This window comes from Astatotilapia calliptera, chromosome 13 (genome assembly GCF_900246225.1).
Source record: "Astatotilapia calliptera chromosome 13, fAstCal1.2, whole genome shotgun sequence".
In the NCBI taxonomy this organism is placed as follows: domain Eukaryota; kingdom Metazoa; phylum Chordata; class Actinopteri; order Cichliformes; family Cichlidae; genus Astatotilapia; species Astatotilapia calliptera.
In genome coordinates, this window is record NC_039314.1 from 32,987,129 (window position 1) to 32,999,975 (window position 12,847).

Here is a 12,847-nt window from a genome sequence, read left to right on the forward strand (position 1 = left end):
TTGTGTCAGCTGGTCGTATTTGTTCTTGGTCTTAGAAAGGTTTGGTTTTGCTGAAAACTCCATTAACAGTATTAAGACATTATATTTAATGCCTACCGCGAGAATCAAGATAAATGGACGAGTCACGGACCGTGTAAAGTTGGAAAGATCTACTCGTCAAGGTTGTCCCTTGTCTCCGACTCTTTTCGCTCTTTACATTGAACCTTTAGCACAAGCAATAAGAGAAAATAATAGTGTTCATGGGGTCGTAGTTAATTCAAGAGAACATAAAATAGCACTATATGCTGATGATGTCCTCTTGTACTTGTCGAATCCAGACCAGTCCATCCGGACCCTTTTAGATTTGCTGGGAAGGTTTGGGATGTATTCTGGTTAAAAACTCAACATAGGAAAAACACAAATTTTGAGTTTTAACTATAGCCTGTTGAATGAGGTTAAATTATTATTTTTTTCTGTTGATTGGTCTCTGAAAGCAATTAGATATTTAGGAGTATGGCTGACTAAATCGTTAGTAGACTTGTATAAAAAAAAAAACTTTGAACCCGTGAGCCAAAAGATTAAAGAGGACCTCACTCAATGGTCAACACTTGTTTTTGATTTTAGCGCGAGAATGGAGGTCATTAAAATGTCAGTCCTACCCAGACTACTGTATCTGTTTATGTCTCTGCCTATCAAAATCCCCAAATCTCAGTTCCATGTCTGGGACAAACAAATATCTTGATTTATTTGGAGGGGGCGGAAACCTAGAATTAAATATAGCACATTATTATTCCATAAAGATAAAGGCGGCTTCTCCCTCCCAAGTCTCAGGGATTACTACCTTGCTGCTCAACTCAAAATAATTATACAATGGTATGTTGACACTTATGGGGCCCGATGGAAAGACATTGAGAATATGCGTGGGGTCATTCCAATACAAGCCTTGATAGGAGATCGGAAGCTGGCAAGAGCCCACCAGAAAGAACTGAACCCTTTCACATCTTTTACATTGCTTATCTGGTTTGAGATAGTGAAGGAACTAAATCTAAGGAACCACATTCAAGTACTTAAGTGGGTGGCTTATGACTCTGAGTTTAAACCAAACCAATTGGATTTACAATTTAAGAATTGGTCGCATAAAGGCATTAATGTATACTGTAAAATACTGGATAAGAATGGCCTGCAAAGTTTCCAAACATTACAAGAAAAATATGAACTAGGAAAAAGGGATTTTTTTTTCAGATACCTACAATTACGGCAGTATTTATCCTCAAAAGTGACTAAAGAAATTAATACACAACCCAATGAAATAATTAATCTGATTTCACAAACATATTATAAGGGCTGCAAGTCAGTTATCTCTAAACTCTACCAGGGCATATTGAAAAGTAGGGGAACCTCAACAGCTTACTGTATATAAAGGAAAGATGGGAGAGAGAGTTGTCCTCAGTTATAACTTCTGAGCAATGGGACAATATGTGTGAGACTGCCAGTTCAACCTCATCCTCTGCATACTGGCGAGAATTTAGTTGGAAAAATCTGGTACGATTTTTCATAACACCAAAACAACAAACACGGTGAAATTCTTCATGCTGGAGGAGCTGTGGGGAAACTGTTGCAAACCATACCCACATATTCTGGTCGTGTCGAAAAATTTTGGGAAGATGTTATATCAAAGATAGAACAGACTATAGGCTTTAAATCAAAACAACGGCCTGTCATAACATTTTATTTAGGAGACCTACCCGAAGAATTAACAAGCAATGACAAATATCTCCTGAAGATTCTTACTGCTGCAGCAAAAAAAGCAATTACTCGTAAGTGGCTCTGTACTGACCCCCCTGTTCTGGACGACTGGTTGAGCGTTGTTGAGGAGATTCATAAAATGGAAAAACGTACCTTTTTGTTAAGACTGCAGGCTAATATTTATACCACAAGATGGTACAAGTGGTTGAAATATATCCGAAATTAGAATGTTGTTTGTTTTGTTTTTTGTTTTTAAATTTAATTTATTTTTTCTTTCTCCTGTTTGTGCCTACTCTATATAAATACACACACACATATACATCTATATAAACCTCTGTATGCCTCTCCTAGGCTGCTCTTACATCTGTAGATCTGCTGTCAATTCATGAATATAAAGTCATGTTCTCACTGCCAGAATTGCTTTGTGGGAAAAAGCTGTGCTTTTCAGTCAACTGCTTGTTTTGTTATTGTTGTTTTCGGTTGTTTGTTGTTTTCCTTTTCTGTTGTAAAAATATGTAAAACCTTTATTAAAAGCTAAGTAATAAAAAAAAAAAACATTTTATTTGTGAAGAAGTTCATGAAGTCATTACTAGTTAATGTTAAAGGGATGGTTGGCTCAACAGAGCTCTGACTTTTTGTCAGACTGGCTACAGTGCTGAAGAGAAACCTGGGGTTGTTCTTATTTTCTTCAATCAGTGATGAATAGTAAGATGTTCTGGCTTTGCGGAGGGCTTTCTTATAAAGCAGCAAACTATTTCTCCAGGCTAAATGATGATCCTCTGAATTTGGGACACGCCATTTCCTCTCCAGCTTACGAGTCATCTGCTTTAGGGTACGTGTTTGAGAATTATACCACAGAGTCAGGTACTTCTGATTTGAGACCTTAGTTTTCACAGGAGCTACAGCAGGGGTGCCCAATCCCGGTCCTCGAGAGCTACCGTCCTGCAGCTTTTAGATGCATCCTTGTTCCCACACACCTGAATCAAATGAATGGCTCGTTATCAGGCCTTTGCCAAACATGATGGCATGCTGAAGAGGTAATCAAACCATTTGATTCAGCTGTGTTGGAGTAGGGATGCATCTAAAAGGGTTAGGGTTAGGGTTAACCTAACCCTAACCCTAACCCACAAGATCAGAGAGGCTAAGGACAATTACAGGAGGAAGCTGGAGTGGAAACTCCAGCAGAACAGCATGAGAGAGGTGTGGAGGGGCATGAAGACCATCACTGGATTCAGGCCAACCAACAGCAGGGGAGCTGAGGGAGGTGAGAATAGAGCCGACGAGTTGAATCTGTTTTTCAATAGATTCGACACCACAGTGTCTGCTCCCACCCCCACAACCTCACCTGTAGTCAGCCTGGAACCCAGAGCCACACCACTGTGCCAGCCTCTCTCTTCACATGTTGCCTCCTGTGAGATTCCTGACACCCCACCCATCACCTTCACTCAATAGGGCTTTGGAGTTGACGTCACGCCGCAATGCATTATGGGAGCGCAGCGCCATTTTCGGGGTCTACGAATCAACACAAACACACTGTGTTGGAACGACGACTACAAGAAAGATGCTTAAAAGCAGCTCAAAAGAGAATGAACTGTATAGAGACCGATTGCGTCCAGAGGCGAAGCAGCGGTACTTGCAGAAAAGAGCGTGCATTGGAAATGTGGACCCGTATGAAATACGGCCGTGGAGTAGAAACCCTGAAGACCAACCGCTACTGACGTAGCCTGACCTTGTCTGTGGAGTCAGCGCGTACAAGTCGTCATTCAAACAAAGGTAAGTCAGCTTGAGTACTGCGAGTGAAATGCGTTTGATTTCCCTGCAAACATTCACATTAGTGCAGCACAAATTCATTCATGAGGGGAAATTACAGTGAGAACATGTGGAGGCTGTTAGATGGATAACATAGTGAGTTCAGTGCATTGATGTGACATTGTCCTGAAGGATTGTTGTTCTTTATGGTTAAAGAAATTGCACTAATTTATTCATATTTATTATAAATAATCCTAATTATACATCTTGCTTCCATGTTTGTGTCCTGTGTCACTAAAAATACATTTTATTTTAGTTTTATACATTGATTAATGACCTGCAGAATCTCCTTATCATATTAAGTGATTCATAATTGTCACTTTATGCTTTCTCCATCTCTAAAGTGATGACATCCTTGCATTACATACTTTAGGTTCATTTTCTGCAGGCAGATTTACACTATAACCTGCAGCGTTCTATAGATGGACACATAAAGAAATGAAAAATGACATGTATGTGCTAACTTTCTAAACACTTTGTTACATTTATGATAAAGTAGATAAAACACATTTACGTCGGCCTTGGCTCATAGTTCTTGTCTTTAAATGAACTTTGTCTGTGTGTGTTTCAGGTCCTGCACTCTCAAAGACTGAATGAACCAGCATTGCAGCCATGGGTCACTGTGAGCATCACAGGGAAGGTTGAAGCCGCCCACTGCACCTGTAAGGCTGGAGTCGCGGAGACCTGCACCCACGTCACTGCTCTTCTGTTTAATGTAGAAGCAACAGTGCTGATCCATGGCACCAGGACTGTTACAGATGAACCTGCATACTGGGTTTTGCTGGGTAATGTGACCAAGATACAGCCAGAGGTTGGCCATAAGATAGACGTCTCCTCTTCAGCTGCCCAAAAAAGGCTCTTGATCAAAACATACACAGACCATCTGTAGTGACAGGTAAAAGGAGCCGTCCTCAAAACAGAAAAATCCCACCTGCTACTTTGGAGGAGTCGTCACTGCTATTGGATACTTTGCTGGAACACAGTAAAGCTGTGGGTTGTGGGAATGACCCATAATGTTTTATCTAGGGGTCTAGATTTATGCCTGTAGTGCACTGCTGTGTAAATAATTTGCATTTACTGAATATGTACTATATATGTATATGTACATTTACTGAATATGTACTGACTGAGTCCCACTGTTCAAAAGTTGAATAAAGAAACAAACTAATTTTTGCCTTTTTTTTTTTTTTTTTTTTTTTTTTATTAAAACCACCTTATAGAACATCACATCAGTTACAGTGTAGAATCCATGTCATTTATAGTTTACAAATGACAAAATGTTTACACAAAATCATGAGTGTTTACATGATATCACCCACTACTAACATTACTTTATTTACTGTATCTTTTGAAAAAATACAGCAATTTTAACAGCACAATACTTAAGAACGTTTAACAGGAGCAGGTTTCATTCTTCCCTGGTTTTATTATCACACTGTTCACCAAAACGCAGCAAACCTTCACCATCTTATCCAGGAGGGTCACCTCTTCACCCTCACATGGAAGAAGTAATCTGATTGGCATGGTGGTATGTTTGAAGCAGGTCCCTTGTGTAGCGCTGGAACCCAGTCACGATGTTTCATCCATTTCATAGGTTGGTTTGCTGCAATAATGCCAAATAATTAGCAACTCTATAAATAGAAGGTAGTTCTGCAAAATCACTCAGTAGGATGTTTGTTCTAATTTGCTATGAGCTCAGAGCGCATTGAAAATAAAACTAATAGGCTATAAAGAGTGAACATATTTAGAACTTACCGGAATGAAAATGTATGGAGCACCAACAGATATTTGGAGATGGAAGAGAACTGGATATCAGCTCGTCTCACAGCTGCTATCCAGGCTAGATGCCTTCGTTTGGTAACATCGATACACGAGCTGCCTCATGTTGCTTCCAGGTTGGGAAAGAATGAAAAGATAAACCATTTTCAACCTTATTCTCTTGCCGGTCGTGTGATCGTACATTGCAGCCGACCACACAGCAAATACGAACCATGGCTGTTGTGTGTGCCTTCGCTCCCTTTTCACTTGCGCTAGACCCCCAAAATGGCGGATCGGGCCAAAATCCTTTCCACGCCCACCCCTGTGACATCACGCTCCAAAGCCCTATACCAGGTTGAGATGCAAATGAGGAGACTTCACTCAGGCAAGTCTGCTGGACCAGACGGAGTGAGTCCCCTCGTCCTCAAGACCTGTGCCCCCCAGCTGTGTGGAGTCTTTCATAAACTGTTTATGCTGAGTCTGAGTCTGCAGAGGGTCCCGGTGATGTGGAAGACATCATGCCTCGTCCCTGTACCAAAGACGCCACGTCCCAGTGGCCCCCAGGATTACAGGCCCGTGGCACTGACCTCTCACATCATGAAGACCCTGGAAAGGCTCATCCTGGACCAGCTGCGACCCATAGTAAGACCACATCTGGATCCCCTTCAGTTCGCTTATCAGCCTCGTCTCGGAACTGAGGACGCCATCATCTACCTGCTCAATCGTGTCTACACCCATCTGGACCAGCCGGCGAGCACTGTGAGGGTCATGTTTTTTGACTTTTCTAGTGCTTTCAACGCCATCAGGCCGACCCTCCTGGGTGATAAGTTAGCAGCGATGCAGGTGGATGCTTCTCTGGTGTCCTGGATTGTTGATTACCTGACAGGAAGACCACAATATGTACGTCTCCCACAGTGAGTGTGACAAGGTAATCAGCAACACAGGGGCACCACAGGGGACTGTCCTCTCCCCCTTCCTCTTCACCCTCTACACCACAGACTTCAGCCACTGCACAGAGACCTCCATCTTCAGAAGTTTTCTGATGACTCTGCGGTGGTTGGATGCATCAGCAGGGATGATGAGACAGAGTACCGGGCTGTGGTCGACTCCTTTGTCACGTGTGTGAGCAGAATCATCTGCAGCTCAACGTGGCAAAGACCAAGGAACTGATCGTGGACTTCAGGAAGACCAGGAAACACTTGACCCCTGTTTCAATCCAGGGGGTCAGTGTGGACATTGTGGAGGACTATAAATACCTTGGAGTACACATTGACAATAAACTGGACTGGGCTAAAAACACCACAGCACTTTACAGGAAGGGCCAGAGTCGTCTCTATTTTTTGAGGCGACTGAGGTCCTTCAACATCTGCCAGAAAATGCTCAGGATTTTCTATGAGTCTGTTGTGGCCAGTGCGATATGATAAACACTCGACAAACTCTTGGCTTGTTCTCCTCGTCATCAGTGCGTGTGACGTGATATTGTCGGCATGGCAACATGTTTCATTTAGAAGAATACCACAGTGGCTCTTTGTGAAGTGCCCGCAGGTACAAACGGCTGCCTCTGTGTGATGACGGCATTGTGGACGGTATGTTAGCACCTTAACCATCTGTGGCTCTGTCCGTCGGTCTGACTTAATGTTTTTTAAATTATTGTTAAGTATAAACCTTCCTGCCGTGAACAGAATTAGAAAATCAAGCAAATTGAGCAGAGCTGATGACATGACCCCATCTGTCTGTTCCCCCCCCCCCCCGGTGCTCAGTCTGAACGTGAGTCGCTCCTTTGACCTCGATCATCTGTTCGATGTATTTAAACTTTTCTGCATGTTTCAATCCATTTGATTATTCTCAGTTTAATGTTCACGTCATTCTCCAGAGAGCAAGTGTTCAGGTGTTCAAACTTAGAGTTTTCTGAAGCGAGGATTAGCTGGTAAGCGACGCTGAGTCACCTGTGGTCAGACAGTTTGTACGGAGGGGCATTTTTCTTCCTTGTCCCTGCTTGATTATGTAGGGCCTGGACCTGTGAGACTATGCTACCTCAGGAGTGTTTATACAGACTTTCCAGTTGTTTGGCCTTCTGTCCACACAGTGAGTGGAATTTACAAAGGTCGCGGATCAAAGCTTCAGTTTTTATGTTCCCTAATTTGGGCCATTTCTGTTAATGATTCAACTTCTACCTCGCAGAGCATGGCGCTCTTTAATGCCCAATCAATGACAAATAAAACGTTCTTGTTGAACAATTTTATTCTTTCCAAAAAAAACCTGGATTTCTTATTTCTAACTGAAACCTGGCAGTGCGATGGTGAGTACTCATCCCTCATCGAGCTTTGCCCGGGCGGGTACTCCTTCATCAGCCAGCCTTGGACGTCCGGTCAAGGAGGTCATCTCACTGCAGTGTTTGGAAGCCGGTTTGACTGTCGCTCAGTAATGGTCCGACATTTTTCATCATTTGAATTACAGCTGGTTAAAATTGGAGATAAAGATCTGTGTTACTGTGCTGTAGTGTATCGTCTACCTGGTCTAAATGGTCAGTTTTAAAGGTGTTCAGTGACTTTTTATCCTCCACCTTGAAGCTGTTCAGACTGGTTACAGTCGGGGATTTTAATATACACATTGACGATGACTCTGACCTCTTTGCCAGAGGTTTCCTTAGCGTCATGGATTCTTTTCATTTTACACAGCATGTGTCTGGTCCCACTAACACCAAAGGACACACACTGGGCCTTGTTTATACTTTAGGTTTAAACAGTGATTTTTTTTGTACTGAGGACATTTTTATTTTGGACCATCGTTGTATTCTTTTTAACTTGTCTTTCCATCTGTCCCTCTCTCCTGTTCAACATGTGGTTAGCTCTCGCATCTTAAATTCCTCTACTGCTGCCAAAATTTCTGATGTTTTTTATTTAGTCTTACCTTCCTATAATTTTGATTTATTAACAAATGTTTTTAATAATCTTTGTCTTTCTATTTTAGACAATGTTTGTCCTGTTTAAACTAGACTAGCTCCGGTTTCAAAGTTGTCCCCCTGGATAAATGACAGCATTTGCTGTTTAAAGCGTTGCTGCCGTAAGGTTGAGCGTTTATGGAGGAAAACTCGTTTGCATGTCCATCTCTTTTATTTAAAGGACCTTTTAGTTTCTTTTAACTCTTCAGTTCAAGATGCGAGGGCTGCCTATTTCTCAGAGCTAGTGTCTTTACTGACTCTTTCAACAAAGAAAGACAATGTGAGGAACAATGTCTCTCCTTCTGTGTCTCTGTTGTCAGCTTCAACTCAAGCTAGGCCTGCTATTTTAGAAAGATTTTTACCTGTGTCCTTACCTGAGCTGTCAAGTTAGTTGATTCAATGAAAGCGTCCTCCTGCTCTCTTGATATTTTACCTGGATCTTTGTTTAAAAATGTCTTTCAGTTTATTGGTCCCTGTGTGCTTACAATTATCAATGCCTCACTGGTTTCTGGTCAGGTCCCTGTTTATTGTAAGAATGCTGTTATTCACCCACTGTTAAAAAAAACAACAACAACCCCAAGCTTGACACTTCTCTGCTTAGCAGTTGTAGACCAAATTTAAAACTATCATTCATCGCTAAGATTTTAGAAAAAGTTGTTTCTAAGCAGTTCACAGCTGATTTAGATAAATACAACATTCTCGATAAATTCCAATCTGACTTTCGTAGCGCTCACTCTATTGAAACTGCACTTCTTTAGAGTGTCCAGTGACATTTTGATGTCTTGCTGATGTTGGACCTGACCTGTGCCTTTGGTACCGTCACATTTTGTTACATAGGCTGAGACGCTGGATGGGTATATCGGGGTCTTGTTTGTGTGAACGATCCTTCTCTATGGCTAGCTCTAAGTTCAGGTCCTCCTCCACTTGTCTTGCCTATGGTGTGCCACAAGGTTCTGTGTTGGGACCCTTATTGTTTTTTGTTGTATATACTCTCTCTTCAGGACCTTCTTAGCACAAGGACATTTCGTATCACTGCTATGCAGATGATATTCAGTTGTATATCTCTTTTAAGCCACATGATGTTTCCAAACTACAGATCTTGCATAGGTGCATAGACTCCATGAGAGGTTGGAGGCTGATAACTTTCTTCAACTTAATGAGGAGAAAACTAAAGTCCTTGTTTGTGTTCCTGATAAATTTGTGCCCTTGGTAGTGGAAAATTTAGGCCCTCTTGCTTCATTTTCCAAACCTTCTATCAGGAGCCTTGATGTAACTTTTGACAGCTCTGACTTTGGAGGCTCATGTTAAATCTCTGGTCTGCTCCTGTTTTTACCATTTAAGAAACATTGCTAAGCTGAGTACCATTGAGTCACGCTCTGAACTGGAAATAATCATTCATGCATTTGTCTCATCTCGTTTGGACTATTGTAATTCCTTGTTCACCTGTTTATGTAATGCCTCTTTGAAATATCTGCAGGGTGCTCAGAATGCTGCAGCAAAGCTTCAGACCAAGCCTTCCAAGTAATGCCACACCCCTGCTGATATAGCTGCACTAGCTCCCCATAATATTCAGAGTCCACTTTAAGATTATGATTTTGACATTCAGGGCTCTACATGGACAAGCACCAACATACATCAGTGATGTTTTACATCCGTACATCCACAGGTCTCTGAGGTCATGTGATCAGGGCTTGCTGGTTGTCGAGCACACGAGGCTGAAAACAAAAGGCGACAGAGCTTTTGTAACTGTGGCCCCCAGACTGTGGAACTCTCTCCCTTTGAGCCTGAGATCTGTGGACTCAGTGGTCTCTTTTAAAAAACAGCTAAAAACTCTTCTTTTTAAACTTGCTTTTGGTTGATTTTTGTTTTTATGTTTTAGCTTCTGTGAAGCACTTCGTGATTTTATCTTGAAAGGTGCTGTATAAAAATTTCTTTACTTACTTATTCACTTTCAGCAGACCTGAGTGCTGATAAGTTGTCCTCTGAGAGCTCCCCGACTAAAACATTAAAAGGAGGTTCCTATTTGAGGAGGTTCCTAAGCGTCTTTTCAGAGAATATAAAAGCAGCCATGCAAATATTTCCTCCGTTCCCTGGATCCTGTAGTTTGGATTTTATTTTTATTTTTGAGTGGCAGTAATCGTGGGTTGTTTTACTCGGTGTTGGATGGAAGGAAGAAGGATCTTCACAGCTGTGGTCTAAGGAGCTTGGAAAGAAAAACCATTTGACCCTAGAACTGAACAAGCTTCTCAGATGAGAGGTGAAACGTCTTCAAGCAACTTAAACAAGTCCAGATGCCTTTTTCTTTCTTAGACTATGATGACAGGGATGACTGAGAACCTTCACAGACATACTTCACAGCTGTGGTTTGAGTGTGAGAGACTGATTAGAGGCTGGTGTGAACTGAGCTGGCTTAGGATGGTAACCCTGTCTCTCAGAGTGCTCACTCTGTGCTGTTTGTCCTTCCAGGACCCCGTAGCTCAGCTACCCACTGACATGGTCGGCCGTGCGTTCAGTGTCTTTTTCATCATCCTGAAGTATGCCGTCGACCTGCTGACCTGGGAGCACGAGGACCTGCTCCCCACAGGACTGCAGCCACCGTAGGCTCACTCTACCTTTACCTGAGACACGTGACAGTAAACGCGTCATACTGCAGCGTTCACACTGTGTGTGTGTGTGTGTGTGTATGTGTCTGCAGGGAGCGAGAGGACACCTACTACTGCATGCTGTTCAATGATGAAGTGCACACGTACGAGCAGGTGATCTACACGCTGCAGAAAGCTGTCAGCTGCAGCCAGAAGGAGGCCGTGAGCTTCGCCACTACGGTGGATCGAGATGTCAGTACACACACACAGTAACACGCTTATAGGAACTCAGAAATGTGACAAGGAGCTTCTTGTTTTTCATGTTCTGGTGATTATTCTAAGAATCTGTTTTGTGTGTGTGTGTGTGTGTGTGTGTGCGTGCGCGCGCAGGGCAGGAAGTCGGTTCGGTATGGAGACTTCCAGTTCTGTGAACAGGCCAAGTCCGTGATTGTGGTGAGTGTTTCCAAGTTTGGTAAATGACAGGAAGTCTTGAACTGATGTGGGGGGGGTGCTGACGGTGCCTGCTTCAGGGACGTTCAATGTCGCACTCATTTACATTCACTGCCTTCTGGTTTTACTCATCACAACAATTTAAGAAAACAAAGAATGTCTCACCTCCTCCTCTTCCTACATCCCCATCACCTCCTTCTCTGCTCCTCCTCCTATCCTATCCCCTCAGAGAAACACCAGCCGTCAGTCAAAGCCTCTCCGGGTTCAGGTGATGCACTCGTCTGTCGTTGCTCATCAGTGTTTTGCTCTGAAGGCTCTGAGCTGGCTGGGTCAGATCATTCAGTACTCTGGTACGTGTGGACTTCATTACCCACAATTCCTCTGTGTGTGTCTCTGCTGCTGCATGTGGTGACTGTGTACTGTGTTTTAGATGGCCTGAGGAGGATCCTGTGTCAGGTGGGATTGCAGAAAGGTCCAGAGGGAGAGAACTCCTCGCTTGTCGACCGACTGATGCTCAACGACTCCAAGATGTGGAAAGGTAACCGCACGTACCGCTGCTAGTCATATGGCGCTCGAACGGCCACGGTCGTGAAGCCAACGGATGTGAAACAGTTTGTGTTTATCTGTGAGTTGGTCCTTCAAAGACACACAGCAGAGATACAGTCCCAATTAAATGTTTAAGACCACTTGAAAAGTGGCCAAAAGTCATATTTTGCATGGTTGGATCTTCACCAGGTTCCAACTAGAGCTTTAACATGCAGAAATGTGATTGAGACAAAACATTTGAGCATGCAGTTTATTGAAAACAACACAAACTGAAACGGGCTGTTTTACGGCTGATCAAAAGTTTCGGGCCACATGCCTTTAAAAGGACAAATCTGGGCACAAATGTGGATTCACTGTCATTTCCTGTCAGGTAGTCACACTGTCATGATGTTCTGATGGCAAAGGCAAACAAATGTTCCCTTTTTGAACGGGGTCGGGTTGTTGAACTGCATAAGCATGGTCTCTCACAGCACCGTCACTGCTGAGGTGGGACGCAGTGAGACAGTTATTTGGAATTCCTGAAATGATCCTGAGGTTTATGGAACAAAAGTCAAGTGGAAGACCCAAACAAATGTCATCAGCACTGAGCCGGAGGATCCAGTTGGCTGTCCGTCGAGACACTGGATAACCCTCGACCCAAATTAAGGCCGTTCCTGGTGCCGACTGCAGCCCCATAACCATCAGACGGCCTCAAAACACGTCTTCAGAGGCCTCGTCTCCATGGACGCCACAGAACTGACCGTTTTGACCAAACATGGGACATTGAAAGGTCCTCTAGCTAATCACATGAGCCTCTTTCACACCTTGGCTCATGTGATTAGGTAGAGGATCATTAGGGGGTCCATTGTCCCCTCTCGGGGGGTTACTCCCACAGGGCTTAAATCTGGGACTCTCCACCATTTGACCCTAGAACTGAAGAAGCTTCTCGGATGAGAGGTGAAACGTCTTCAAGCAACTTCCAGAAGTCCAGACACTTTTCTTTCCAAGCTCCTTAGACGATGAGAACAAATGTAACTTTGATGGTCCTGATGGTTTG

General features: G+C 43.1%; 1 protein-coding gene across 4 annotated transcripts in view; it reads left to right on the forward strand.

Moving 5' to 3' along the window:
• The window catches only part of ubr2 (ubiquitin protein ligase E3 component n-recognin 2), a 54,842-nt gene that overhangs the window by 18,755 nt on the left and 23,240 nt on the right, over nt 1–12,847 (forward strand). For all 4 annotated transcript variants that reach the window (XM_026189257.1, XM_026189259.1, XM_026189258.1 and 1 more), the window contains exons 5-9: nt 10,700–10,830; nt 10,929–11,067; nt 11,206–11,268; nt 11,495–11,615; nt 11,696–11,803. In XM_026189257.1, the coding sequence (XP_026045042.1) occupies nt 10,700–10,830; nt 10,929–11,067; nt 11,206–11,268; nt 11,495–11,615; nt 11,696–11,803 (562 nt within the window). The remainder of the gene's footprint in view (nt 1–10,699; nt 10,831–10,928; nt 11,068–11,205; nt 11,269–11,494; nt 11,616–11,695; nt 11,804–12,847) is intronic.